We start from the raw sequence: 25964 nt of genomic DNA on the forward strand, positions 1-25964 counted from the left end.
CTCCATGCTATGTAAATTTAGTCTACATTCAGCCATTTGCCCTTTTGTGATCTTTGCTTCTGTTATTTATTCAGAAATCATCCTGGAGTTTGCTATGACTCTGTCTGCAATTTTTAAAAATGCAATTAAAATGCTGAAAATACTTGGAAGGTCAGAAGGCGTCTTTTTCACAGGAAACAGTTAACATGTCGATTGATAGTCACAAGATCCCTACAGTACGTGAAGGTGATGAATGTGGAGAGAGTTGAGTAGAAGCTGAAGAGTGGTGATACATCTATCCCCACCGTCAGTGGTGGCTGCATGTGGTGCTGCCTGAAGAAAGCAACATCTATCATCTAAGATGCCCACAATCCAGGCCAAGGCATCTTCTTGCAGTGATGCTGCAACAGATAAGTTTTCATTGCACTTGTACACGCATGTGGCAACAAGCTCCACAACAGCCAACAAAAACAGTGCTGGACTACAAAGTATGAAACACAATAGTTGCTGACACCTGAGAAAAACTGCATATAACTAGCAGGTTTTGGCAGCATCTATTGAGAGAGGGAAACAGTTAAGATTACAGGTTAATAATCTTTCATGAGAATCATTTATGTACATCTTCCTTTGCCTTCCAAAGTGACGTTTTTTATTTCACTCCTGTATTTTCTGGAGACGTTCCTAGAGTTTGAGCTTTTGACCATTGGTATGAGCTTCTCTGAGATGATGGGACTGTCCTGATGGAGGCATGAGAGAAAACTGAATATTGGAAAAAATCTGCTTTGTTGTATAATTTTGGAGGTTTCATGTCAATAATTCAGATGGAATTTTGTGATATAAGCATGCAAAAAACCTTTTAATTTATTTGAGGTGTTTTGCTTTATTGCTGGTATATATTTGAATTAATGACTCTTGATTTGCTTTAGTTTTCATCACTATTTTGCTCTAAAGTTAGCCTTAGACTTTAAGTTATTACATAATTGCCAGATCATTCACTTCTGATGGGTAGTTTAAACTGCCAGCTTCCAATTTTTATTAAATTTTACACTCGAGTAGGGCTGTGATAAGTCTTTATGTGAAAAAGTTTGAGTCCAAAAGTAAAACTGCCAACATGAAACTAAAGCACATGGAAATCTGTCGGCTGGACTGCAATTGGGAATGACTATAGAAGTCTAGGTAAGGAATTTCAAAACTCAATGCAATGAATCCCCTCTGATCCACAGTCATAATGTAATTGCTTTGTGTTTTTCTCAGGAGTATTCGGAAATGGTGGAATGATCTTCCAAGTGAAGAACAGGAGCTACTCAAGGAGAGGGTGAAAAGGAATAAGTGGAGAATTTTGTTTGGTCTGTGTGGCCTATCAGGTGTGATTGGATTGTATTTCATGACCCACCTGGACAAGAGTCCAATTACAGGCCGCCGCCGCCTCCTCGTGTTCAGCAAACGACAATTCCTGAAGCTGGCTGAATTTGAGTATCAGTCGGTAAGCTTGCCTCCTATGTTTAATCAAGAACCTGTGGCTAGTGATGTGGAGTTGCTTCTTGGTGACCCATTTTGGAACATTGTCAAATCAAAGAATATATTTTGTTATTTTGTTTAATTTTTAATGTCAGTTTTTATGATCCAAGAACATCACTTTCAAAAAGTATATTGAAATTGGTACTGAGTTGTGCATTCCATTGAAGTCTTCTCTGTGTTTGCTGACGACTGTGACACACATTTGTATCACTTCCTTGTGCTTTCAGTAGATGGAGCTCTTTCTAGATTCCCATCATGCATCTGGTTGTGACTGGAAATCCAAGTTTCCTGCCACGAATGGTGTGCCATGCCACCTGACCTCCATTGTGATGTCAGTTTTATTCAGGCAGCCCCCACCTCCACTCTTGTGGCCCCCACTGTAATTTCTCCTTTTATATTATTATATTATATTATATCCAACATATTTATTCCCTCATTGTTGCTTCGGGCCATTTTATGTAAGTGCTCCTGGATTTCAAACCCATCGGTTCAATCTCCTTTTTGCATTTTATTAATAACGTCAAAAGAAAATTCTTGCCTCTTTTAAAAGTTGACATCTTTGATGCTTGTGATCATCTCAGTTATAGTCTTCTGTACACTGGTTTGATTTCTTTCAGTGAAATTGCACTCAAAATGTGATACTATTTTTAACAATTAATGTCATTAGTTCCCACTTAATGGTTCTTCATACTTTAAGTATCAAACTTGTTTCTGCACCTATTTTCTAGAAGTACATTTAGGCAGTTTATCGGTCTCACAGTGGGCTAACTTCTACTGCCCGTGGTCTGCTGTTCAAATTTTCTGCTCCCATGACCTAATGCTTGGCAAGTTCCATATGGTGCAGAACTGAGTGGCAGCTGAGTCTTGAACGATGTGATGGAATGAATTGGGCAGAGTTGAACAAGCCTGATGAGTGAAATTTCTGAGAAGGTCTTGGATTGGTTGCAAAGTTCCGCTTCATTCTTTACCAACCATTAACCATCTTAGGGTTTCCAATTATTTCTGAATCTTCAAAACATAAAAGCAGCAAGAAAGAATGTAATAAATTGGAATTATTAAGCATTTCATTTTGGTTCAAAAATCAAAAACAACAAAAAATTTAAAAAATAAATAATTTGTGGCTAGTTTAATAAAATGGTAGTAACTAATCATTGGGTTGTACATCCTGTACCAGACAATGACCAGCTCAGCCACTGCACCCCAATGTCCAACAGGGTTTTGCGATCACACAAAAACCACCTATATGATCACTTGCTGTTAGACTGCACACCGCCTTCGTGCACTGACTTCTCTGACTCCTCTCTGGCGCAGGCAGCAGTACTATCCACACCAAATCCAGCTCCGTCCGTTTCACTGCCGATGAAACATTCTGTGTTGGGGTAACCGACAGTACTTTAAGTTCTTAATGTCCAGCAAGGTCTTGTGATCATAAAAATGCATTTTAAAAGAAGGGCAATAACAACTGTGTTTGACCCCGTAGATCGAACACACTGCTATCTTACTAGAATCTCATCAAGTACCAAGTTCAGAATCTATATACTGATTCCAAGATCATCAAATGACTTTTATTCTGTTCCAACTTCAAACAACTCTATAGTACATGGCTTGCTTTTTTTAATTAACCTGTATTTTTTATGGTGAGCATTAATTTTATGCTGTTTTATAGTCTTGAGAAGATTACTTTCTGCAATACAAGCATAATCCACGGTAGAAATTCCTTTGCACAGCTTCAAAAATTAAGAATGTTGTTGAAAAAGGGCTGAACCACCGACAGCAACTTTGAGCTCATTTCTGTGCCTGTCAGGAAATTTGCTTCTTTTCTCAGTGGGATTTTTTTGTTGCATAAAAACCCCAGGTACCTTCCACAGCAGTGTAATAATGTGCATTATTGGTGACCTGTGTGATTTTCAACCTCACAGAACACCTATATTTAGCTAACCAGCTTTCACTTGAGTATGAGCTTTCAAAGCGCTATCACTAAATCTGTGTCCTTTGTCCCCGCTGAGACCTATAACCTTCCCTTGGCATCAAATATAACTTAGTACATGGACCTTGACTGCACTGACCATAGGGATAAACGTCACAGACATTGTTCTGCTTTGTTGCTTCAAGATCATTTCCTGACAGCTGATGCTGATTCAGAAGGAGCTCACTGCCATATCAGGGGGATTATCCCAACTTCACACGCGAGGAGCGGCGATTTCATCCACTTTTCTCAAGGTCATAGAAACGGGCAGATTTCCCCGATGCATAGTCTCTTGGAGATGGAACTGATCCTTGGGAACTAACAGTCTCCTGCAAGCCACCTGCCTGTAGTCCTGGAGGGATTCTCGTCTCCCTTGTACAGAAGGAATCTGCCTCTTCTGTTTTTGTTTGTCTCTAGGGCCCTCTGATCCCTGGAAGCACTTTCCCACTTCCATCCTTGCAGAATCCATAGTTAGAGAGCAGCATTCCACTGCAGTAGAATATTACGCCTGTTTGAAAACTGGCCGTAGAGATTGCACCTGAGAGGCTGAATGCCAGAGCTGCAAGAGCTAGCAATGGATCCATTGAAACTGACGATGTTCAATCTGATTTCCCTCACTATTCAAAATGCCTGCCTCATCCACCCCCTTTGAGCTCCACCAGATGTTTACTATACTGTCTACACTTTACATAATTGTTCCATCAACTGTTTCAGTACTTTGTCATTCCTCTTATGTTGGACCTATGTGAAAACGTAATTATTGTCATTCATTTCAAGTTGCGTACATTTCAATGTAAGGGGTATTGTAGGAGCTTATGGCATGGACCGGCATGTAGAATTATGACATTGTAGTCATTAGTGAGACTTGGTTACAGGAGGTTACAGGACTGGCAGCTCAGTGTTCCAGGGCTTCGTTGTTTTAGACATGATAGAGAGGGAGGGGTCAAAGGGGAAGGGTTGGCAATACTAGTTAGGGAAAATGTCACAGAGGTTCTCTGACAGGACAGATTAGAGAGCTCAGTTTTTGAGGCTGTATGTGTGGAGTTGAGGAATAAGAAATGAATGACCACATTAGCTGGATTATAGTATAGACAACCCAAAGGTCAGTGGGATTTAGAGGAACAAATTTGTAGAGAGATCACAGACTATTGCATGAAATATAATGCTATCATATTTGGTGGTTTTAACTTTCCTCATGTTGACTGGGATTCCCATACTGTCGGAGGGCTAGATGGGGTAGAGGTTGAGGAAGGTACCTTTAATAGAGGCCCCGGCCAGAGGGAATGCAATACCAGGTCTGCTATTACAGAATGAGACTGGGTAAGTGACAGTAGATTGTGGAGAGGAACACTTGTATCTAGTGATCATAGTTTCTGTACACAATGGATTCTGGTTAATTGGGCCTTCGATTAGTTATCCGTTTGGACTGATGGATGCTGATTCAAAAGCAGTGATATTTGATCATTTTGCTTTTTGTTTTGACTTTAAAAAGTTTCAGACCCTAGGCAAGATGCCACGAACAGATTTGACGCTAGACGGAAAAATTACCTGTCGTCTGTTCTGATTTTGTTTATTTACGGGCAATGAACAAAAATGCTGCAATGTATACTAGCTGAATTCTTCCGTCGATAACTATGAACTAATACACACCTTTTTAACCATCTCCATGAAATTTCGGCTAATTAAGGCAGCTGCTTAATTGAGCCAAAATATGCTGGTCCTGACGTGTCCCAATTAACCAGAATCCATTGTAATCATGGAGAAGGATAGGATAAGTTGAAATTTTAACTTGGAGAAAAGACAATTTTGATGGCATCCGAAGGGATCTGTGGAGTGTGGATCGGGGCAGGTTCTTTTCTGGCAAAGATGCATTTGGTAAGTGGGAGGCCTTCATAAGTGAAATTTTGAGAGTACAGAGTTTGCATGTTCCTGTCAGAGTAGAAGGCAAAGATAACAGTTTTAGGAAACTTTGTTTTTTGTTGGATATTGAGGCTTGGTTAAGAAGAAGAAGGCACATAACAGGTGTAGGAGTATAAGAAATGAAATAGAACACTTAAGAAAATCAGGAGAGCTAAAAGAAGGCATAAGGTTGCTCTAGCAGACAAGATGAAGGAGAATCCCAAGAGATTCTACAGATGTAAAGAGCAAAAGGGCAGAATTGTCCTCTTGAAGATCAAGTGGTCATCTATACATGGAGCTATAAGAGATGGAGGAGATGGATTTTTTGCATCTGTATTTACCCAGTAGCTGGACACAGAGTCCATTGATGTGAGGCAAAGCAGCAGTGAGGTCATGGACTATATGCAGATTTCAGAGGAGGTGGTATTTGCTGTCTTGACGCAAATTGGGGGGATAAATTTCCAGAACCTGACATGTGTTCCCTTGGACCTTTTGAGAGGCTCGTGGGAAAATTTCAGGGATGCTGGCAGAGATATTTAAAATATCCTGAGCAACAGGTGAGGTGCCAGACGATGGGACAATCGTTAATTTTGTTCGATTATTTAAGAAAGTCTCTAAAAATAAGCTCTAAATGACAGCAACACACACAAAATGCTGGTGGGATGCAGCAGGCCAGGCAGCATCTATAGGAAGAAGTACTGTCGATGTTTCAAGCCAACACCCTTCGTCAGGATTGATCTCGGCCCGAAACGTCGACAGTGCTTCTTCCTATAGATGCTGCCTGGCCTGCTGCGTTCCACCAGCAGTTTGTGTGTTGTTTGAATTTCCAGCATCTGCAGATTTCCTTGTGTTTGCGTCTCTAAATGACAGTGAGCCTGACATCAGCTTTGGGCAAGTAATTGGAAAGTATTCTAAGGGACCAGATATATAAATATTTGGATCGACAGGGGCTGATTAAGGATAGTCAACATGGCTTTGTATGTGGTAGGTCATATATAACCAATGTTGTATACCTTTTCAAGGAAGTTAACAGGAAGATTTATGAAGGCAAGGCAGTAGATAATGTCTACATGGACTTCAGCTAGGCCTTTGACAAGGTCTCACATGAGAGGTTGTTCAAGAGAGTTCAGCCGCTTGGCACTCAGGATATGGTAGTAAATTGGATCAGACATTGGCTTCATGGGAGAGTGCACATAACAAATGATCTCACCGGATCCCTCAAAGCCCACCTCTTTTGTCAAAACAGTGCAGCAGCGTCTCTACTTCTTGAGGAGAGTGAGGCTTCTCCCTTCCTCATTCTAACCAATTTTTACAGGAGCACCATTGAGAGTGTCCTGACCAGCTGCATCACCGTCTGGTATAGGAATTGCAAAGCATCGGATTGCAAGTCCCTGCAAAGGATTGCGAGAACTACTGAGAGGATCGTTGGGGTTTCTCTTGCACCCATCAGAGATATTTGTTCGGAGCGCTGCATGCGCGTGGCCCTCAGCATTGCCCCACCCTATCTGTCTAGCAATCTCTTTGACCCCCTACCATCAGGCAGGAGGTACCACAGTGTTAGGACAAGAACTGTTAAGATGGAAAGCAGATTCTTCCCCCAGGGTGTAAGGCTACTGAACTTACTGCCACCACTTGGGTCTCATCGCGTGTGAAGCGCCTGTATTGTTACACAATTTAGTTTTAAATTTGTGTCATAAGTGCACATTATTATTTGTTAATTTATTTGGGGTAATATTACTATGAGTTGCATGCGTGAGTTATATGTACTGTGTTGAGCACCCTGATTCCGGGGAATGTTGTTTCGTTTGGCAGTACAAATGTATATGGTTGAATGACAATACGCTATACATGAACTTGAAATACAAGAAACAAGAATAGAGTCTAACGTCTGAGAAAGGACTTATCGGTGTTCTTAAATTGGAGAATTCCTTAAAGTCCATATCAATTCAGGGTGCAGCAGCTATTTTCATAATAATTTGAAAGTTTAAAGCAACAAATATACCTGCAATATTTGAAAATGGCAGTGATTAATCCTTGCTTTGGAAAAATGTGTATACATTTCAAGTGCATTTTAAATGGATCTTCATTCTCTGACTGAGAAGCCTTAAATTTCCCTTTCTTTGTCGTAGGCCATTGTTTAAATTAAAAAAAGTCTTTCCCATGTTCTAAGGGTGAAATCACTCTATAAAACACTTACGATTATATTATATACCAGAAATAACTTGCTGCATAATGGAGTGATGACCACAAACTCAAAAATAACAGCTTGTCTGACTGTCAAGTTGTGAGTGCAATATGAATGCATTAAGCTTTGTACAAAGCACAAGTAAAGTTTCACACAATTTTCTTTCAAGTTACATTATATAGGAAGTGAAAGGAAATTTACCACAAATGGTGTGATAACAACAAAACTTTAGTAGCTGTGGAATTTTTTTAAACCATCCAAAAACCAAAAACACAAATACCCAGGACATTTCAACATTTATGCCCGGTCTACTACCCAGAAAGGACATGACTGATCCTGACCACATTTCCCTGCAGTACAGGAAGTGCTTTCCTTCATTTCAAAACTCTTTTAATCGATATCTCAAAATATACATAGCAACTGAGCCTCCATAGCCTACTTGAATAAAGAATTCCTGATTTTACTGTCAGTGAAGAAATTTCTCCATGTCTCTCCCCTGAGTGGCCTTACCCTTATTTTGAGGCTGTAGCCCATGGTTTCAGATTTCCCAGCCTGGGGAAACACCATCCCTGCATTTAAACAGTTAAACCCTAAGAGATATTTGTATGTTTCTCTGAGATCATCTCCCATTGTTCTGAAAACAAGAGACCAAAGGCCAAGTCTGCTTAATGTTTCTTCATATGACAGATCTGCTATCACTTACATTGGATTACCTCTCCCGTGTGTATTCTTCTTTGGGTAGAGAGACTAGGATTGTACACATTACTGCAGATGTGCTCTCACCAGGGTTGTATATAATTGCAGTCAGACATTATTTTGTGTTGAAGTCCTCTTGTAATAAATACCTACATACCACTTTCCTCCTAATTGCTTGCTGATTCTGCACATTAACTTTCAAAGATCCGTCTACAAGGACATTCAGGATCCTCTACACACCAGCACCTTTCAATCTCTTGAATCTTAAAAAATGCTGTGTTGCAGTTGAAGTAGGAAAGATTGTAAAGGTGTGAAACAGTAAGTGGTTGATTTTAAAATGAGAGGAATTAAGTAGTAATAATCAAACTAAGTGATGACTGTGTTCTTTGCAAACGATTCTTTTTGAAAATTATCTTCACAAATTATACCTACCTTCTGTAATTGATACATTGAGGAAAATATGCATTGATCCTGAATCATCTGCTTTGCAGATTTGCGAAACAGTGTATAAATTGAACCCTGTGTCATCTGCAGTATTACTTCAATATTTCATTCAAAACATATTAAATAATGCAGTGGGCATTATTACAATGTCCTCTTTTTGTTACATGGATTAGTGATGCTGCTAAGTCCAGATAGACTGAACAGATGTAAGGGAAGTCTAGTATCGCACACTGAAGTGCTATCACAGATGGCTTTTTATATGACAAGAAGTGTTACTTCTTTGCAATTCTGTAAGTAGGAGATTGAAGAAGAGAAGATAAGCATTTAGTGTACAGACAGATAATGAGGTTTTCAAAGCAGAGACGGTGTTTTAGTGAAGGATGGAGAGCCTGTTGACAAATGCTCAATGCCCACTGTGGATGACGTTGTCTAGTTTAGACATCAAGGAAATCCACAAAATTGGTTTCCAATGGCGCGAGTGAGAGAGTTGAGTTCTGGGATTGTATTAACTGTGCAGTTGGTGAAAGCTGTCGAAGGAAAAGTCCCTTCTAGCCAGCTTCACATCTTCAGGTATCTGGCTTACGGTGGCAGTGTTACAGCTCATGGCTGGGTGATCAAGCAGGCTTGAGGATGGCAAAACAAAACACTCAGCAAATCCTTCTGATTATCTCTTGATCTTCTTTGAAGTGAATTGTTAAATGCATGAGGAGACTGGAATGCTATTTATGATTAGTGCCTCTTTTTCCACAGGTGCTGGAGAACTACAAGGATAAATTTTTGCCTCATGATGATCCAATCTGTAAGACCATTCAGTTTGCTTTCAACCAGTTAATTGAGAAAAACAAAGATATACCAGGTGTTTCTGAGACCAAGTGGATCATTAACGTTGTGGACGATCCAGAGATAAATGCCTTTGTCTTGCCTGTAAGAAACAATTCCTGATAAATTTCAAACTTAATATATAGAATTGTTAATGTTGTATGTATGTCTATTCTAAAGACCATATAATCAAAATTATGGCAACTAATTTTCTTAAGAATTCTGCTTTACAGGGGTAAAATAATTTCTCTGCTATACCCTTTTGTAACTTACATGTTAGTTTTATCCTACAGTTAAGATCTAATATTTAATCAGTGAAAAGTTTTCATTTCACATTTAATTTGATTCAGAATCACCACAATTCTATATTTGATGCTGTATTCTGCACAAACAATGCAAAACCATGTAGCATTTATAAAAGCTTTATCTAAATGTCAGGATAAATATAACAGCTGGGTTGTGGGATAGGGCAGACAAAATAGTGGATGAATAATATTTAGTTTTTATTATTTATAGTAATTTGCACAAGTTATTCAAGAATTATTTTCACATTATATAAACTTGGAAAACTGGCATTTTTGTTCCCTCCTCCTCATCAGTAATGTAAGTAATTGAGGCCAAGAGCTGATCCCTGGGCTACTTCATGTTGCATCTGTCTAGCCTGAAAATGATCCATTTGTTACAATGCTCTGTTTTCTTTGTGACAGCCAGTTTTCAATCCATGCTAATACACTTTTCCAAGAACTTGGGCTTTTGACTTTTGTTCCAAGTTCTTGTGTGGCACTTTGTCAAATGTCTTTCGGAAACATAAGTACCTATTACATCTCCAATCTCCTCTCTACCAACTCTCCATGTCTTACTCGCAAAGAATTCGAGCAAATCTTTCAAGTATAATGGAGACACAAGGGACTGCAGATGCTAGAAATCTGGAGCAATGCACAAAGCATCTGGAGGACCTCAGCAGGTTAGGCGGCATCTATGGAGGAAAATAGACATCTGAGGTTTCGGAAACATCGACTGTCCGTTTTCCTCCATAGATGCTGCTCAACCTGCTGAATTCCTCAGGTTCCTTTCTGTGTTTGTCAAACCTAATTTGCCTTTCATAAAATCCTGTGGATTACATTTGATTGCTTTCAGCTTCCCTCAACAATTAGCCATTTTCTGTTGATTATTGATCCAGAATCTTGTCTACAATAGACCTTAAACTGCCTGTCCCCCGTGTGGGAGTTGTCAATGAACAGCAAGCTCCCTCAAAACAATTACATAAATTAAAGCATTTAAATATAACCAGTTAATTTTATTTCTAACTACAAAAATAGCACTGTCTATAGTTTATAATGTAACACTATATAAAGAGTCCTGACAGAATAATTCATTTCCTTTATGCTGTCAGATAAAATGCTGAGAGGCTAGTTCAACATTAGGTTGATTTGTCAGCATTTGGTGTTTGTTTATTCTGCTTTAGCATCTCAGCAGATGATATAGGCTATTCTAATGTCTGTTTCTCCTGGCACAGAATGGTCAGGTGTTTGTCTTAACTGGGTTGCTGAAAGCTGTGGCAGATGGTGATCAACTGGCATGTATTCTTGGTCATGAGATGGCTCATTGCCTCCTGGCACATGGGGTAAGTGTAGCTTCTCTACATTTGGTGGCTTGGATAGAGAAAGTCTTTGGACTTAAAATAATAAACCATTTACAAAGTAATTCACATTTTAGACACAATGCAGTAACTGTTTTGGTGTTAGAATGGGACAACTTGGTTCGAAGTTCAAAAGTAAATTTATTATCAAAACTGGTTTCACGTCACTAGGATGTACAAGGGGACTGGATATAGGTTTTGTTTATTGATCAAACCTGTTACCATCTGGGAAAGCAATGAACAATTATTGCAGTTGGAGGCTTCAAAATTAGATTTAAATCAATATTGAGTGATGTCTTTACACTCAAAGCAGAAAATGTTAAAGTTGCTCAACAGGTCAGGCAGCATTCGTGGGGGAAGAAGAGGGAGATGATTTTTCAAGCTGAGGACCATTTGTCAGCACTCAAAAAGTAAGTCACAAGGGTGAAGTAAACCAAGGGAATGTTTGTAATAGGTGAAGATCAAATTGTCCAGGTAATTGTATTAAAAACAGAAAATTGGAGTCAAAGAGGGAGAAGAATGCAGCAAATTGAAATGAAAATGTGCAACTGTATCCATAGTGAGGAACAAAAGGTTGTTTACCAAAAATTGTTAAATTCATCATCAAGCCCTGAAGAATGAAACGTACCCAGATCAAAAGTGAGGTGCTTTTCCAAAGAGAGTGAAAACAGGGAGGTGGGGATGGGGTGACGAATTCAAGTGGTTAGTGATTGGAAATTTACAATTGACCCTGAAGATGGAAGGGAGGTGGTTGGATTACTGGTCACCTAATTTCTGTCTGCTTTCTACATACACATTGTGAGCACTGACTGCAGTGTAGAAAACTGGAAGACCAAGTGAAATACTGCTTCACATACAAGGTCTCTGGGTGGAAGGAAAGAGGCAGAATCAGGTGTTGTCTGCTGTGGTTGAATAGGAAAGCGGGGAGCATAGGTGGGATTGTAAGAATGAGCCAGGGAATTGAAGGAACAGCTCCTTCAAAATGCTGAAAGAGAGGAAAATACGTTTAGTGGTTGAGTCTTGTTCAAAGTGGTGGAAAATACAGAGGATGATTCTTAGTGCGTAGAAATTGAGGACTAAGGAAAGTCCATCTGTGTTCCTATTGGGATGGGTGAAAATTAGAGCAGAAGTGTGGGAATTAGATACAGTTAGTAGCACTGACAACTATGGTGAAAGGGAAGTCACAGCTGACAGGAAAGAAGACATATCAAAGCAGTAGTGTGGGAAGTCTCATTATCAGAGCAGATTGAACTGAGAGGAGACACTGGGGTTCTTACAGAAAGTGCTGAGAGGAAACATTGTTAATTTAGTGGTGGGAGTTTGTTGGTTTTGATAGATATTTGTTACTAGGCTACCCTGTGAGATGAAGATGTCAAGAAGAAGAAAGGAAGAGTTAAGTGCTGACCATGTCAGAGTAAGAGCGGGATGACAATTGGCAGCAGAAGTAATGAACTTCTTCAGTTCGGTGCACATTTAAGAAGCAGCATCAACAATATACACAATGTGATGGAAGAAGATTTGAGGAAAGGGGTCTGAATAGGATCAATTAAAAAAGTTATGGATATCCAGCAGAGACAACTCTCGCTTGGATGATCACAGTTTCCCATGGCAACGACTTTGGTGGGGGAGGAGTGAGTGGAGTTGAAGTATATATTAATGCAAAAGTGAGCTCAATCAGGTTAAGGAAGGGTGGTGGAGAGGATTAAGGTGAAGAAGGGGGTGGAGGGAATTCAGGTGAAGGAAGGTGGAGGGGATTCAGGTGAAGGAGGGGGTGTAGGGTATTCAGATGAAAGGGTGGTCGTGCATATTCAGGTGAGGGGTGGTGGTGGAGGAGGGGATTGGTAGGGTCTTTGTTCAAGGAGATTATGAAAGGTTCTCAGATCATTCTAGTTTGGCATTGAGGGATTGTTTGCCCATTGTGAAAATGAACAGTCTGGGACTAAAAGCCATCAACAGGCAGAGAACATCAGAGGTGCCACAAATGTAAATGATTAAGGCATTGGAATCGGGAGATAAAATGGATCAAAATGGGAAGAAATAAGGTCAATTAGGCCACATCAGGTTAAAACATTGGATCTGCTGACAACTAATGCATTTTATTAGGTTGTGTCATATTGGTAGCTCTTTACATTAGAAGATGTATATTGGCTTTAGAAGAGTTTACTAGATAAATTTTATGGTTCAAGAACTTCATTTGTGTAGATAGACTGCTGAAGGGGTGGTTTCCTTGGACCTGCTGGATATTTAAAATCATGACAGCTTCGTCAAGAGTAATGTTTTTATTATTGTCACACATACTGAGGTACCACGATGAACTTTATTTTGCGTGCCATCCATACAGGTCCATCTCATCAGTGCATTGAGTTCATACAAGGAGAAGAATAAAGTGAAGCAGTTACTCAGTTATTCTACTGATAAAGTGATACTTTCTCTGTAAATTGATCACAGAGAAAGTGCAGTGCATAAAGACCTTAAGACATAGGAGCAGAATTAGGCCATTTGGCCCATTGAGTCTGCTCCACCATTTCATCATGGTTATTCCATTTTTCTTCTCAGCCCCAATCTCCTGCCTTCTCCCTATATCCCTTCATGCCCTATGTGGTGCAACACCATAAGAAAGTAGATGATGTGTTCAAGAGCCCATTTTATCATATTAGAGAGCTCTTTAGTAGATGGGATGGGATAGTAGAGAGTAACAATGGGATAGAAGCCATCCTTGAGCTTGGTGTTTTCTGTTTGTATCTTCTGCCCAATGGGAGGAGGGGAGAAGAGAGAAAGAGATCATGTTTGGTTTATTGATGCATAGTGAGATGTAGACAGAGTCCTTGGAAGGGAGGGTGGTTTCTGTGATGTGGTGAGCTGTGTTCACAACTCTGGCAGAACAGTTGTCACACCCTGCTGCCTCTGGGCAAGGATGCTTTCTGTGGTGCATTGATAAAAATTGGTGAGGGTTAAAGGAATCGTGTCGAATTTCTAGGGAGTAAAAGTGGTAGTGAGCTTTCTAGGCCGCCAGGTCCATGAAGTTGGAGCAGGATGGACTATTGCTGACATTCACTGCTGGGAATTTGAAGTGCTCAGCCTCTTGGCCTCAGTGCCATTGATGTAAACAAGAGGCTTGAGCACCAACCCCTTCCTGTAGTAAATGACCAAACTTTTCTGTTACATGCTCCACAGATCAGGAAGTGAGCTGATGTGTGACAAGTCCTCAGTAGTTCAGTAGTTCATTTTAATTCTGCTTGTTAACCAGAGATCTTATAGCCATCTTGGTTTTAATTTTTGATTATGAAACAACATTACTTGATAGAGTAATACATTGGAATAAAGACAAATGCAGTACAAATAAATGTAATTTAATTTTTTTAATGCTTTATTAGATTAATTTATATCAGAAAGGAAATGGTTTGGTGTCAGTAGACCGTGGATAGTTGGAGTGTAACTGAAGGGGATTTTATTACACAGGTGGAAGTATGGGAGGATTTATTTCGATGTTTCCACGAGTTTCTGTCATGAATGAGCACTAACTCACCTATTGTTGCAGGCGGAACATGCAAGTATCATTCAACTCCTTGATTTCATGTCCCTCGTATTTCTGACACTTATTTGGGCTGTGTTTCCTCGGGATAGCCTTGCTCTTCTGGGGCAGTGGATCCAAGGGAAGCTTATCCAGGTGAGACTACCTCCATAACCTTTGTAAATTAGTACTTAACTAACATTAGGATGTGGAGCAGGTTACTCAGCCGTTCTAGTCTGCTTCATCATTCAGGAAAATCAAAGCTAATCCAGTACGTTTTCAATAACCTTCCATGCCCCTTCTTATAAAGAATCTTTTTACACGTTGAAAGCTGCTGCTTCACTGTGGTTTAAGGAAATCAGCTCCAAAGGCTCAATTGAAATTCATTTCATTTCTGTCTTTATTGTTGGACGTTGGTAATGTGGAACACTGCAAGTCAGGTTCAACTGGTTCATTGACGAGACCGATGGTGGGAGGAGCTGCGTTGCCTCGGTTGTGGCAAGAACTAGCCCTAGGCTGCGGGGTCGCTTGTTGTAGTTGCCCAGGTGAGGACACTCCGAGGTGGAGCGGGGTTGAGTCCTGTTGGAATCCATTCTGAGTTGGGTGCCGCTGTCCAGTGCTTGCTCAGTGCTCTTGGGAAAGAATAAGCTGGACATTCAGGGACTTGGTCTATATTTTATTTTCTGAAATTGTAACCACGTGCTCTATGCTATGTGCAGTATACTGTATGCTGCTGGTAATGTGCTTTGCACCTTGGCCCTGTAGGAATGCTTTTCATTTGGCTACATTCATGTATGGTTGAATAATTAAACTTGAACTTGATGTAGTCAAGACCACTGCGGTTCTTGGATGTTCCAAGTTCCATTTTGCTGGCCTGAACCAGCAGGCATGAACCTTGTCAAATCTTTCCTCATTAGATACTCTGCCATTTTGAGGAATCAGTCTAAAAAGCCTTCTCAGAATTGGCTATCAGCACATTAATATACTTGAGTGAGTAGACTGATATTATACACAGCTATAGCCATGTCATGCCCTATATAACTGAAGTACAACTTCTCTACTTTTATGTTTACTTCTTGTAACAATAATACTGTTAATTTTCCAAATTACTTTTAGCACCAACGTAACTGCCTTTTATGAATCGTTTACCAGGACATCCGGAACTCCTGCTTCTAAGAGCTCTGCAGTTGTTGTCCATTCAAATAATTTGCTTTTTTTGTTTCTGCCAAAATAGACAATTTTACAATCCCTCCACTATCAATGCTACCCTCAACTGCATCTCTTCCATTTCATGCACGTCTGCTCTTACTCCATCCACCTGCTACCCTACCAGGGATAGGGTTCCTCTTGTCCTCACCTACCACCCCACCAGCCTCCTCATTCAAGACATAATTCTCCGAAACTTCCACCACCTCCAACTGGATCCCACTACTAAACACATCTTTCCCTCCCCCCCCCACTTCCTGCTTTCCACAGGGATCACTCCCTACGTGACTCCCTTGTCCATTTGTCCCTCCCCACTGATCTCCCTCCTGACACTTATCCTTGCAAGCAGAACAAGTGTTACACCTCCTCCATCACTACCATTCAGGGCCCCAAACAGGCGACGCTTCACTTGTGAGTCTTTTGGCATCATACACAGTGTTCAGAGCTCCTGGTGTGACCTGCCGTATATCAGTGAGACCCAGATGTAGATTGAGAGATCGCTTCACCGAGCATCTATGCTCCATCCACCAGAACAAGCAGGATCTCCCGGTGACCACCTATTTTAATTCCACCTCCCATTCCCATTCCCATTCCGATATGTCCATCCAAGGTTTCCTCCACTGTCGTGGTAAAGGCACACTTAGATTGGAGGAACAACACCTTGTGTTCTGATGGGATGAACAGTGATTTCTCAAACTTCCAGTAATGTCTCCCCCACTCCTTCACTATTTCCCACCCCCTTTTCCCTCTCTCGTGTTATCTCCTTGCCCGCCCATCGCCTCCCTCTGGTGCTCCTCCCCACCTACCTTTTTCTCTTTGTTTCATGGCCTTTTTTCTCTTTTACCAACTTCCTAGCTCTTTGCTTCATCCCTCCCCCTCCAAGTTTCACCTATCACCTGGTCTGCTCTGCCCCCAGCTTCCAAATCTACTCCTCAGCATTTTTTCTCCAGTCCTGCCGAAGGTTGTTGGCCTGAAATGTCGACTGTACATTTTTCCATAGATGCTGCCTGGCCTGCTGAGTTCCTCCAGCATTTTGTGTGTGTTGCTCGGATTTCCAGCATCTACGGATTTTCTTGTTTGTAATTTTACAGTGATTACAGTATACTCTTTTGCCAGATCGGTGCCCAGTCACTTAATCTATATCTCTGTAAACCTTATTGTGTCCTGTCAGAACTTATGTAACTGTCTTTGTGTCATCAACAAACTCAGCAATCATAGCTCTGGTGCCTTCCTCCAGGTTGTTAATATAAATAATAAAAGGTGAGGTCTCAGCATTTGTTAAAGAAAGTTTAATTTATCCCTACTTTCAATTTTGTTTTAGCATCCAGCATACCCATGTGAATTTTGCTGCAGCATCTTATCAAATGCCTTCTGGAAATCTAAGTGTAGTAATCCACCGGTTTCCCTTTATCCATCTAAAAATTCTTCTTAAAAGAATTCCATCTAATTAATCCTTTTTATTTTGCCTGGTTATTAATTTTTCTAAGTGCCTTGCTCTAATGTCTTTAAAGCAATGCCTAACATTGTGTCCATGATAGATGTTAACCAACTTCTGCAATTTCCTTCCAAACCTGCTCTGAGATCAGAAAATGGTGGAGAGCAGGAGTAATGATACAGAACAGTAATGACACTGGACTGATGAAAATCAATTTGATCAAATGTGGCTTACCTTTTTATAACATTCCTATCTCATTCCAAGGAATTGGCTCATGTTGGACTCTGATTCCAATAGTTCCCTAGCCACTCATTTATCTTCTGTAGAAAGTGAGTTGAATGAAATCACCTTTGCTATTTCCCTTATTCTTCAGTATAGTTGTGTTATTGCCATTGTAACATCCCTTCTTCTCTTCATATTGATATAAACTAACCAAGTACAGATCTGAAATCGATATGACTAGTTCGTTAGTGGGGTGATGCATTTCATCACTGCCATGTTGGGAATATTGTGTTGTCTTAAAGTGTTATGGAATAATTATGTATTTTAATAAAAAACTGGTGAGATGTTTCAGTAGTCATGCTGAAACCAATTTAATATTTTCCAGAATAGAATAGTCCAGCTGTGAATCATGTTTTCAGTGGAACAGAGTTAAAGAGCAGGATATGATTTGTTTTTAACATTTTAATAATGGGTTAAAGTGGACTTTTAGTTTTTCCTACCAAATGCCCAGTTCTACCCCCTTCTAATTTCACTGCCACACACTGGGTTAGCAGTGTTATTGGAACTGATTCCTATGTTTGCCCTGCATCTTGACTCAGAATCAGGTTTATTATCGCTGACATGTGTTCTGAAATTTGTTAACTTAGCAGCAGCAGCAGGTTCAAAGTAATACATAATGTAGAAGAAGAAAATAAATTATCATATATGTATATTGACTAGATTAAAAATCGTGCAAAATCAGAAATGATATTTATTTAAAAAGTGAGTTAGTGTTCACGGATTCAATATCCATTTAGGAATCGATGGCAGAGGGGAAGAAGCTGTTCCTGAATCGCTGTGTGTGAGCCTTCAGTCTTTTGTACCTCCTACCTGATGGTAACAGTGAGAAAAGGGCCTGTCCTGGGTGCTGGAGGTTCTTAGTATGGACACTGCCTTTCTGAGGCACCACTCCTTGAAGGTGGTCTGGGTACTTTGTAGGCTAGTACCCAAGATGGAGCCGACTGGATTTACAACCCTCTGCAGCTTCTTTCAGTCCTGTGCAGCAGCATCCCCTCCCCCCACCCCATACCAGCCCCATACCAGACAGTGATGCAGTCTGTCAGAATGCTCTCCACGGTACATCTGTAGAAGTTTTTACAACACACACAAAATGCTGGAGGAACTTGGCAGGCCAGGCAGCATCTATGGGGAAAAAGTAACAGTTGACGCTTTGGGCTGAAACCCTTCGGTAGGACTGGAGAAAAAAGCAGAGGAGTAGATTTGAAAGGTGGGAGAAGGGGAGAAACACCACTTGACAGATGAAACTTGGAAGGGAAGGGATGAAGCAAAGAGTTAGAAAGTTGATTGGTGAATGAGACAGAAGGCCAAGGCCAAGGAAGAAAGGGAAAAGGAGGGAGGGGAGAGAGCACCAGAGGGAGGCAATGAGCAGGCAGGGAGGTAACATGAGAGAGGGACAACGGGGTGGGAAATGGTGAAGTGGGGGAAGGAAGGCATTACTGGAGGTCTGAGAAATCAATCTTCTTGCCATCAGGTTGAAGACTACCGAAATATAAGGTGTTGTTCCTCCAACCTAGGTGGGGGCCTTATCCCAACAGAGGAGGAGGTCATGGATGGGCATATTGGAATGGGAATGGGAAGTGGAATTAAAATGGGTGGCCACTGGGAGGTCCCACTTGTTCTGGTAGATGGAGCGTAGATGCTCGGCGAAGCGGTCTCCCAATCTCTGTCGGGTCTCACTGATATACAAGAGTCCACACTGGGAGCACTGAGCACGGTATATGACCCCAACAGACTCACAGGCAAAGTGTTGCCTCATCTGGAAGGACTGTTTGGGGTCTTGAATAGTAGTGAGGGAGGAGGTGAAGGAGCAGATGTAGCACTTGTTCCACTTGCAAGGATAAGTGCCAGGAGGGAGATCAGTGGGGAGGGACGAATGGACCAGCGAGTCACGTAGGGAGCGATCCCTGCAGAAGGTAGAGGGGAGAGAAAGGTGTGTTTGGTGATGGGATCCAGTTGAAGGTGGTGAAAGTTTCGGAGTGATGGTCGAAAGTACTGGATGCAGAGGCTGGTGGGGTGGTAGGTGAGGACAGGAGGAACCCTATCTCTGGTAGGGTAGCGCGAGGATGGGGTGAGAGCAGACGTGTGTGAAATGGAAGAGTTGTGGTTGAGGGCAGCGTTGATGGTGGAGGAAGGGAAGCCTCTTTCTTTGAAAAAGGAGGACATCTTCTTCATTCCAGACTGCAAAGCCTCACCCTGAGAGCAGATGTGGCAGAGACGAAGGGATTGAGAGAAGGGGACTGCGTTTTTACAAGTGGCAGGGTGGGACGAGGCATAGTCCATGAAACTGTGAAAGTCCGTTGGTTTATAATAGACATCAGTAGATAAGCTGTCTCCGCAGATAGAGGTAGTGAGATCAAGAAAGCGAAGAGAAGTGTCGGAAATGGACCAGGTGAATTTGAAGGCAGAGTGGAAGTTGGAGGCAAAATAGATGAAATTGACGAGTTCAGCCCGGGTGCAGGAAGCTTTTTGAATGTTTTTGTTGACATAACAAAATCTCTTCAAACTCCTAATGAAGTATAGTCGCTGTCTTGCCTTTTTTATAGCTGCATCTATATGTTGGGACCAGGTTAGGTCCTCGGAGATCTTGACATTTAGGAACTTGAAACTGGTCAGCTCTCCACTTCTGATCCCTCTGTGAGGATTGGTATGTGTTCCTTCGTCTTACCCTTCCAGAAGTCCACAGTCAGCTCTTCTGCATTACTGACATTGAGTGCAAGGTTGTTGCTGTGACACCAGTCCAGTAGTTGGTGTACCTCGCTCCTGTACGCCCTTTCATCTCCATTTGTGATTCTACCAACAATGGTTGTATCATCAGGAAATTTATAGATGGTTTTCAAACTGTGCCTAGCTGCAATGTCATGGGTATAGAGAGAGTAGAGCAGTGGGCTAAGCACACACCCCTGAGGTGCGCCAGTGTTGATCATCAGCAAGGAGGAGATATTATCACCAATCCGCACAGATTGTGGTCTTCCAGTTAGGAAGTCGAGGATTGATTTGCAGAGGGAGGTACAGAGGTCCAGGTTATGTAACTTATCAGTCAGGATTGTGGAAATGATGGCATTAAATGCTGAGCTATAGTCGATGAGCAGTATCCTGAGATAGGTGTTTGTGTTGTCCAGGTGGTCTAAAGCCATGTGAAGAGCCATTGAGATTGCATCTGCCATTGACCTATTGTGGTGATAGGCAAATTGTAATGGGTCCAGGTCCTTGCTGAGGCAGGAGTTCAGTCTAGTCACAGCCAACCTCTCAAAGCATTTCATCACTGTCGATGTGAGTGCTACCAGGCGATAGTCGTTAAGTCAGCTCACTTTATTATTCTTAAGCACTGGTATAATTGTTGCCTTTTTGAAGCAAGTGCAAACTTCTGCCCGTAGCAGTGTCCTTGAATACTCCTGCCAGTTAGTTGGCACAGATTTTCAGAGCCTTTACCAGGTACTCTGTCCTTCCACCTTTACCAGGCCTTCCACCTTGCAAGGCTTCACCATCTTCAAAGACAGCCTAACATCGGCCTCCAAGATCGCAGGGTCACAGGGTGTAATTATATTCTCCCTTTCAAAGTGGGCATAGAAGCCATTGAGTTCATCAGGTAGTGAAGCATCGCTGCCATTCATGTTATTGGGTTTTACTTTGTAGGAAGTACTCAGCCTACTGTTTGAAAATGTTTCTGTACAAAGCTTTTGTTATTGAAACTTGGTTAGTTTGAGATAAAACTTTTAATAACCTCTTCACTTTTAAACTTAAAAATTTCTAATGAGTTTGCATTCCAACCTCACTACTTTTACATATCAGGTTATTTTTGAGTTGTCATTATCTAGTGGAGGGCTTGGAAGGTGCAGAGGGCTGTGTGGATGACGGTTGGGTATAAGACAGTGGGTGAAGAGAGTTCAGGCAAAGCCAGCTGCTACACAGACTGAGGAAGATGGGACAGGGGAAATATGAGGATCTGAGTCAAAGTGCCTCATCTCATTTGTGGCTTTGTTTTGGACTGTTTCGGAGTCTGAGACAGACAGGACTGACTAGAAGAATTTAACACTGGTGAGATAGTTGGAGCTCCAGCCAATCCGGAACTACTGGTGGCAGTCACTTGTAAATGAATAAAAAATGGCACCGTGACTGGGGTTAGATAGAAAAACAGCTCTGTAATAGCTGCAAAACACACTTCTTTAGCTTTATTGTCAATTGAAACATACAAACCCCTTCTACTAGACTGCTCACCATTTTCCAGCTGATAGAACCCCAAAAAAACACAAAAATCAAACAGAAAATGCAAGCCAAGTGAACAAGACAGATCTGGGAGGAAAAGAACAACAGACACGGATATGACAACACTGGAATGAAAATAGATAATGAACTATGTAGATAGATAAGGACAATATAACGCATAGGGAAAGAACAAACATAGCAAGAAAACTAGTCATTGGAACTCAGGAGATAAGTACAGCTCCTATGAAGGTTCTGAACTCTCCCATTATGTTACTCAGACCATGGAAACTAATGCCAGTTACATGTTCAAAAGATCCTTAATTTGGTGGACCTAGTAAATTGCATGCTCAAGTTATAGTGTTGTATGTAGTAATTTAATTGATACATTTGCTCTAAGGGTTAGTTAGCTCTTTGTGGTGTGTAGAAAATGCACCTGCAGAAGCTATTACTGTGTATGGTTTTTACATAACATTTCCTACTGGAGTCCAATTCTGCAATGTGATGTTCCATTTCCCGCAATTGAATGACAAATCAGAGTGGCAGCAGTTTAAATGGAGGATCTGCTTTAATTAAATAGAGGCCTAATGAGAAAAAATAGTGTAATTACTCCAGACCCTGATGTAATATTTATCTTATATACCTAATTATTGTGAAAAAGCAAAGCACTCTTTAAAATAGAAGTCTGGAACATTAGCTGCTTAGTGTTACTTTGCACTAGGATGATTGAGAGTTTAGATCTCATTGTGATGAGATACTCTAATTTATGGAATTGCAATGTTAATATACCAGAAACTGTCTTCTGAAAGCATACTTAGAGCTAAAGGGAGTTGGAAATTATCATGTAGCTTTGCTCTACCTGTTTTATTAATATGGATCAGACTTGAAGCATAATATTATCAGTTCCTTTTATCAATAATGTATTTATTACTTATAGTACATGTTTGATAGACCCTACAGTCGAAAACTGGAGATTGAAGCTGATGAGATTGGACTGCAACTTGCTGCTAAGGTAAAGTGTCTTCCACAAAATTTTGAGCCTTGGTTTGTAAATGTTTATTGAATTGAACAAAACAATTCATTTATGACCAGTTAAGGATAATATTTCAGAATCAGAATAAGGTTTATTATCACTGGCATGTGTTGTGAAATTTGTTAATTTTGCAGCGGCAGTTCAATCAATACATAACATAGAAGAAGATGGAAAAAAATAATAAAATAATAATAGTAAGTAAATAATTAAACCAATTACAATATACATATATTGAATAAATAAAAAATCACGCAAAAAAACAAATAATATATATTTAGAAAGTGAGGTAGTGTTCACGGGTTCAATGTCCATTTAGGAATTGAGTGGCAGAGGGGAAGAATCTGTTCCTGAATCGCTGAGTGTGTGCCTTCTGGCTTCTGTATCTCCTACCTGATGGTAACAGTGAGAAACGGGCATGCCCTGGGTGCTGGAAGTCCTTAATAATGGACGCCGCCTTTCAGAGACACCACTCCTTGAAGATGTCCTGGGTATCCAAGAAGGAGCTGATTAAATTTACAACCTTCTGCAGCTTCTTTCGGTCCTGTGCAGTAGACCACCCCCACCCCCCCACCCCCCCCCCCATACAAGGTAATGATGCAGCCTGTCAGAATGCTCTCCACAGTACATCTATATAAGTTTTTGAGTGTATTTGTTCACATACCAAATCTCTTCAAACTCCTAATGAAGTATAGCCACTGTCTTGCCTTCTTTACGGCTACGTCAGTATGTTGGGACCAGGTTAGGTCCTCAGAGATCTTGACACACAGGAACTTGAAACTGCTCACTCTCTCCACCTCTGATCCCTGTATGAGGATTGGTATCTGTTCCTTCGTCTTACCCTAATATAACCAAGAATTTCTTTAATCATGTATTTTACAGAGAAATTGGTACATAATGTGCTTTAAATAGATACTAAGAAGTAATTGCTGATCTCAGACCTTTCTGCATTAGAGAATTTTGACTGCTGGAAGTAGAACAATGCTAAGGCTGGATGTGTATAGCATGTAATCTCTCTTCAGTCTCCCGAGACTAATGTACATCTTTTATTGTAGAGGTGAAAAAACAATCTGAGATAAAACTGCAAATATTTGAACTATAGAAAGTCAGTCAATACCTGAAAGAGAAAGGTAGTTCAACATTTCAGATGGGATTCTGCTCAGCTGTATCCGAGAGGGCCACTGAATGATTTTTTTTTCTAATTTTAAATTTAGAACTTGAGAACTGTTGAGGGAAGTTGTGTCAGCTGTTATTGTACCCAATTCCCCCATCTTTCATGTGTGAACTCTCTCTTGAATCTAGGCCTGCATGGATGTGAGAGCCAGCAGTGTATATTGGCAGCAACTGGAATTGATGAAAATTGTTTCTGGTACATTTCAAGTTCCTGAATGGTTTTCTACGCATCCATCAAATGACCGTCGAATTCAACACCTGGACAACCTGATCCCAAAGGTAAATAGGAACTCGTGTTACTCAGAAAAATGGAAAACCCACATGTTAATTGGTTCCGTGAGGTAACTTTGATGGATAGCCATACTGTGTAATTGTTCTATCTAATAATTAACTTGGAGAGGCCCGAATGAGTGACCAAAAAGACTCAGTTTTCCAAAATAAGTTGCATCTCTCTCCATACATTACATAAACATGTGGAGATGTGAGTAGTGTTCAGCTTTTTTACCTGACTGAGCTAGGATGAAAGTCAGAAGTTCCTTCAACATACAAACATACATCTTTTGTTGAAGATTTCTTTAAAAAGCAATAAACAAAACAGATTTTTGCCTGTTTTATCCCTTTAAAATATGAAGATTGGGAAATAAGTAATTTGATTATTCCTTGAGAGTCGACAGTGGCCTTGTTTGAAGGTTTTATGCCTTGGTCAGGATTCTTCTTTGTGGTTAGTTGGAGGAGCCATGGTAGAGTAGAGGTTAGCGTGACGCTGTTACAGCTTGGGGTGTTCCAGAGTTCAGAGTTCAGTTCTGGCACCCTCTGTACATCCTCCCCATGGAATGCATGGGTTTTCTCTGGGTGCGCCAGTTCCCTCCCACAGTTCAGTGGTGTAACGGGTAGGTTAATTGGTCATTGTAAATTGTCCCGTGATCAGGTGAGGGTAAAATTGGGGTTGAGTGGTTGCCGGCGTGGTGCAGGTCAAAGGGCATGAAGGGTCTAATCTGTCACTACAAAACAAAGATGCTTGTGTTGCTATCTTTGCCTAGAAATTTCCTCTAAGGAGCTGTGATACAGGATACAGATGAATGTTGGTAGCTGGTAGCACAGGACTGTGATGAGCGAGCACTGTTTCATTCTCTCATTTAGGAAGCAGTATTCCAGATTGAGGGTTGGATTAGGCCATTGTCACTCATTATCCAACTTAACTTCAAACTTTACATCCTGGCATTTATAAAGTGTTTTTGTTTTATTTCATTTGTAGTTGAAAGCTGAATGTGCAGTTTTTTTTTAAGAAGAACAGTCTTCAGTAACACAAAATGTCAGATGTCAGATTTCTTAAGCTGCAGGAGGAAACTCAGCAGGTGATGCTGCCTGACCTGTTGTTTTTCTCCTCGAGTTTGTAAGGTACGCAGTACCTGCCGAGAAGTTGTGACAGGGAGAAATGAGCTGGTGGAAGGAGAGTGAGAGTTCAGTCTGAACAGTCATTGCCCAACCCCTCTGCCACACGAAAGAGTCCATACTTCGACGGTGTCTGGTTCTTGCTGCAAGCCGATAGGTCTTCTTCATTTTCTGACAAGTTATGGATAGAATTATTCATTTAGTTGTTTGTTTTATTCATTTATTTACTTGCTATTTATTTAGAGACACAGCACAGAATAGGCCCTTCTGTCCCTTCAAGCCCTGTCACCCAGCAACTCCCGATTTCACCCTAGCCTCATCATGAGACAATTAACCTACTAACCGGTATGTCTGGACTGTGGGAGGAAACTGGAGCACCAGGAAACAACCACATATTCACGCGGATGACGTACAGAATCCTTACTAGTTACTTCAGAATTGAACATCAAACTCCGACGCCCCCAAGCTGTAGTAGTGTTGCATTAAGTGCTTCAATACTGTAGCGTTCATAATCATCAATGAATATCCTCAATTTTGGAAGGAAGGTCATTGAGGAAGCAGCTGAATAAGTTGGGCCAAGGGCATCCCAG

At 40.9% G+C, this 25964-nt stretch overlaps 1 protein-coding gene across 2 annotated transcripts in view; it reads left to right on the forward strand.

The window, feature by feature from the left end:
• The window catches only part of oma1 (OMA1 zinc metallopeptidase), a 52446-nt gene that overhangs the window by 10988 nt on the left and 15494 nt on the right, over window positions 1-25964 (forward strand). For both annotated transcript variants that reach the window (XM_059984322.1, XM_059984323.1), the window contains 6 exons: window positions 1234-1462; window positions 9438-9611; window positions 11023-11130; window positions 14684-14812; window positions 22717-22791; window positions 24112-24261. In XM_059984322.1, the coding sequence (XP_059840305.1) occupies window positions 1234-1462; window positions 9438-9611; window positions 11023-11130; window positions 14684-14812; window positions 22717-22791; window positions 24112-24261 (865 nt within the window). The remainder of the gene's footprint in view (window positions 1-1233; window positions 1463-9437; window positions 9612-11022; window positions 11131-14683; window positions 14813-22716; window positions 22792-24111; window positions 24262-25964) is intronic.

Source organism: Hypanus sabinus, chromosome 11, assembly GCF_030144855.1.
Source record: "Hypanus sabinus isolate sHypSab1 chromosome 11, sHypSab1.hap1, whole genome shotgun sequence".
Taxonomy (NCBI): domain Eukaryota; kingdom Metazoa; phylum Chordata; class Chondrichthyes; order Myliobatiformes; family Dasyatidae; genus Hypanus; species Hypanus sabinus.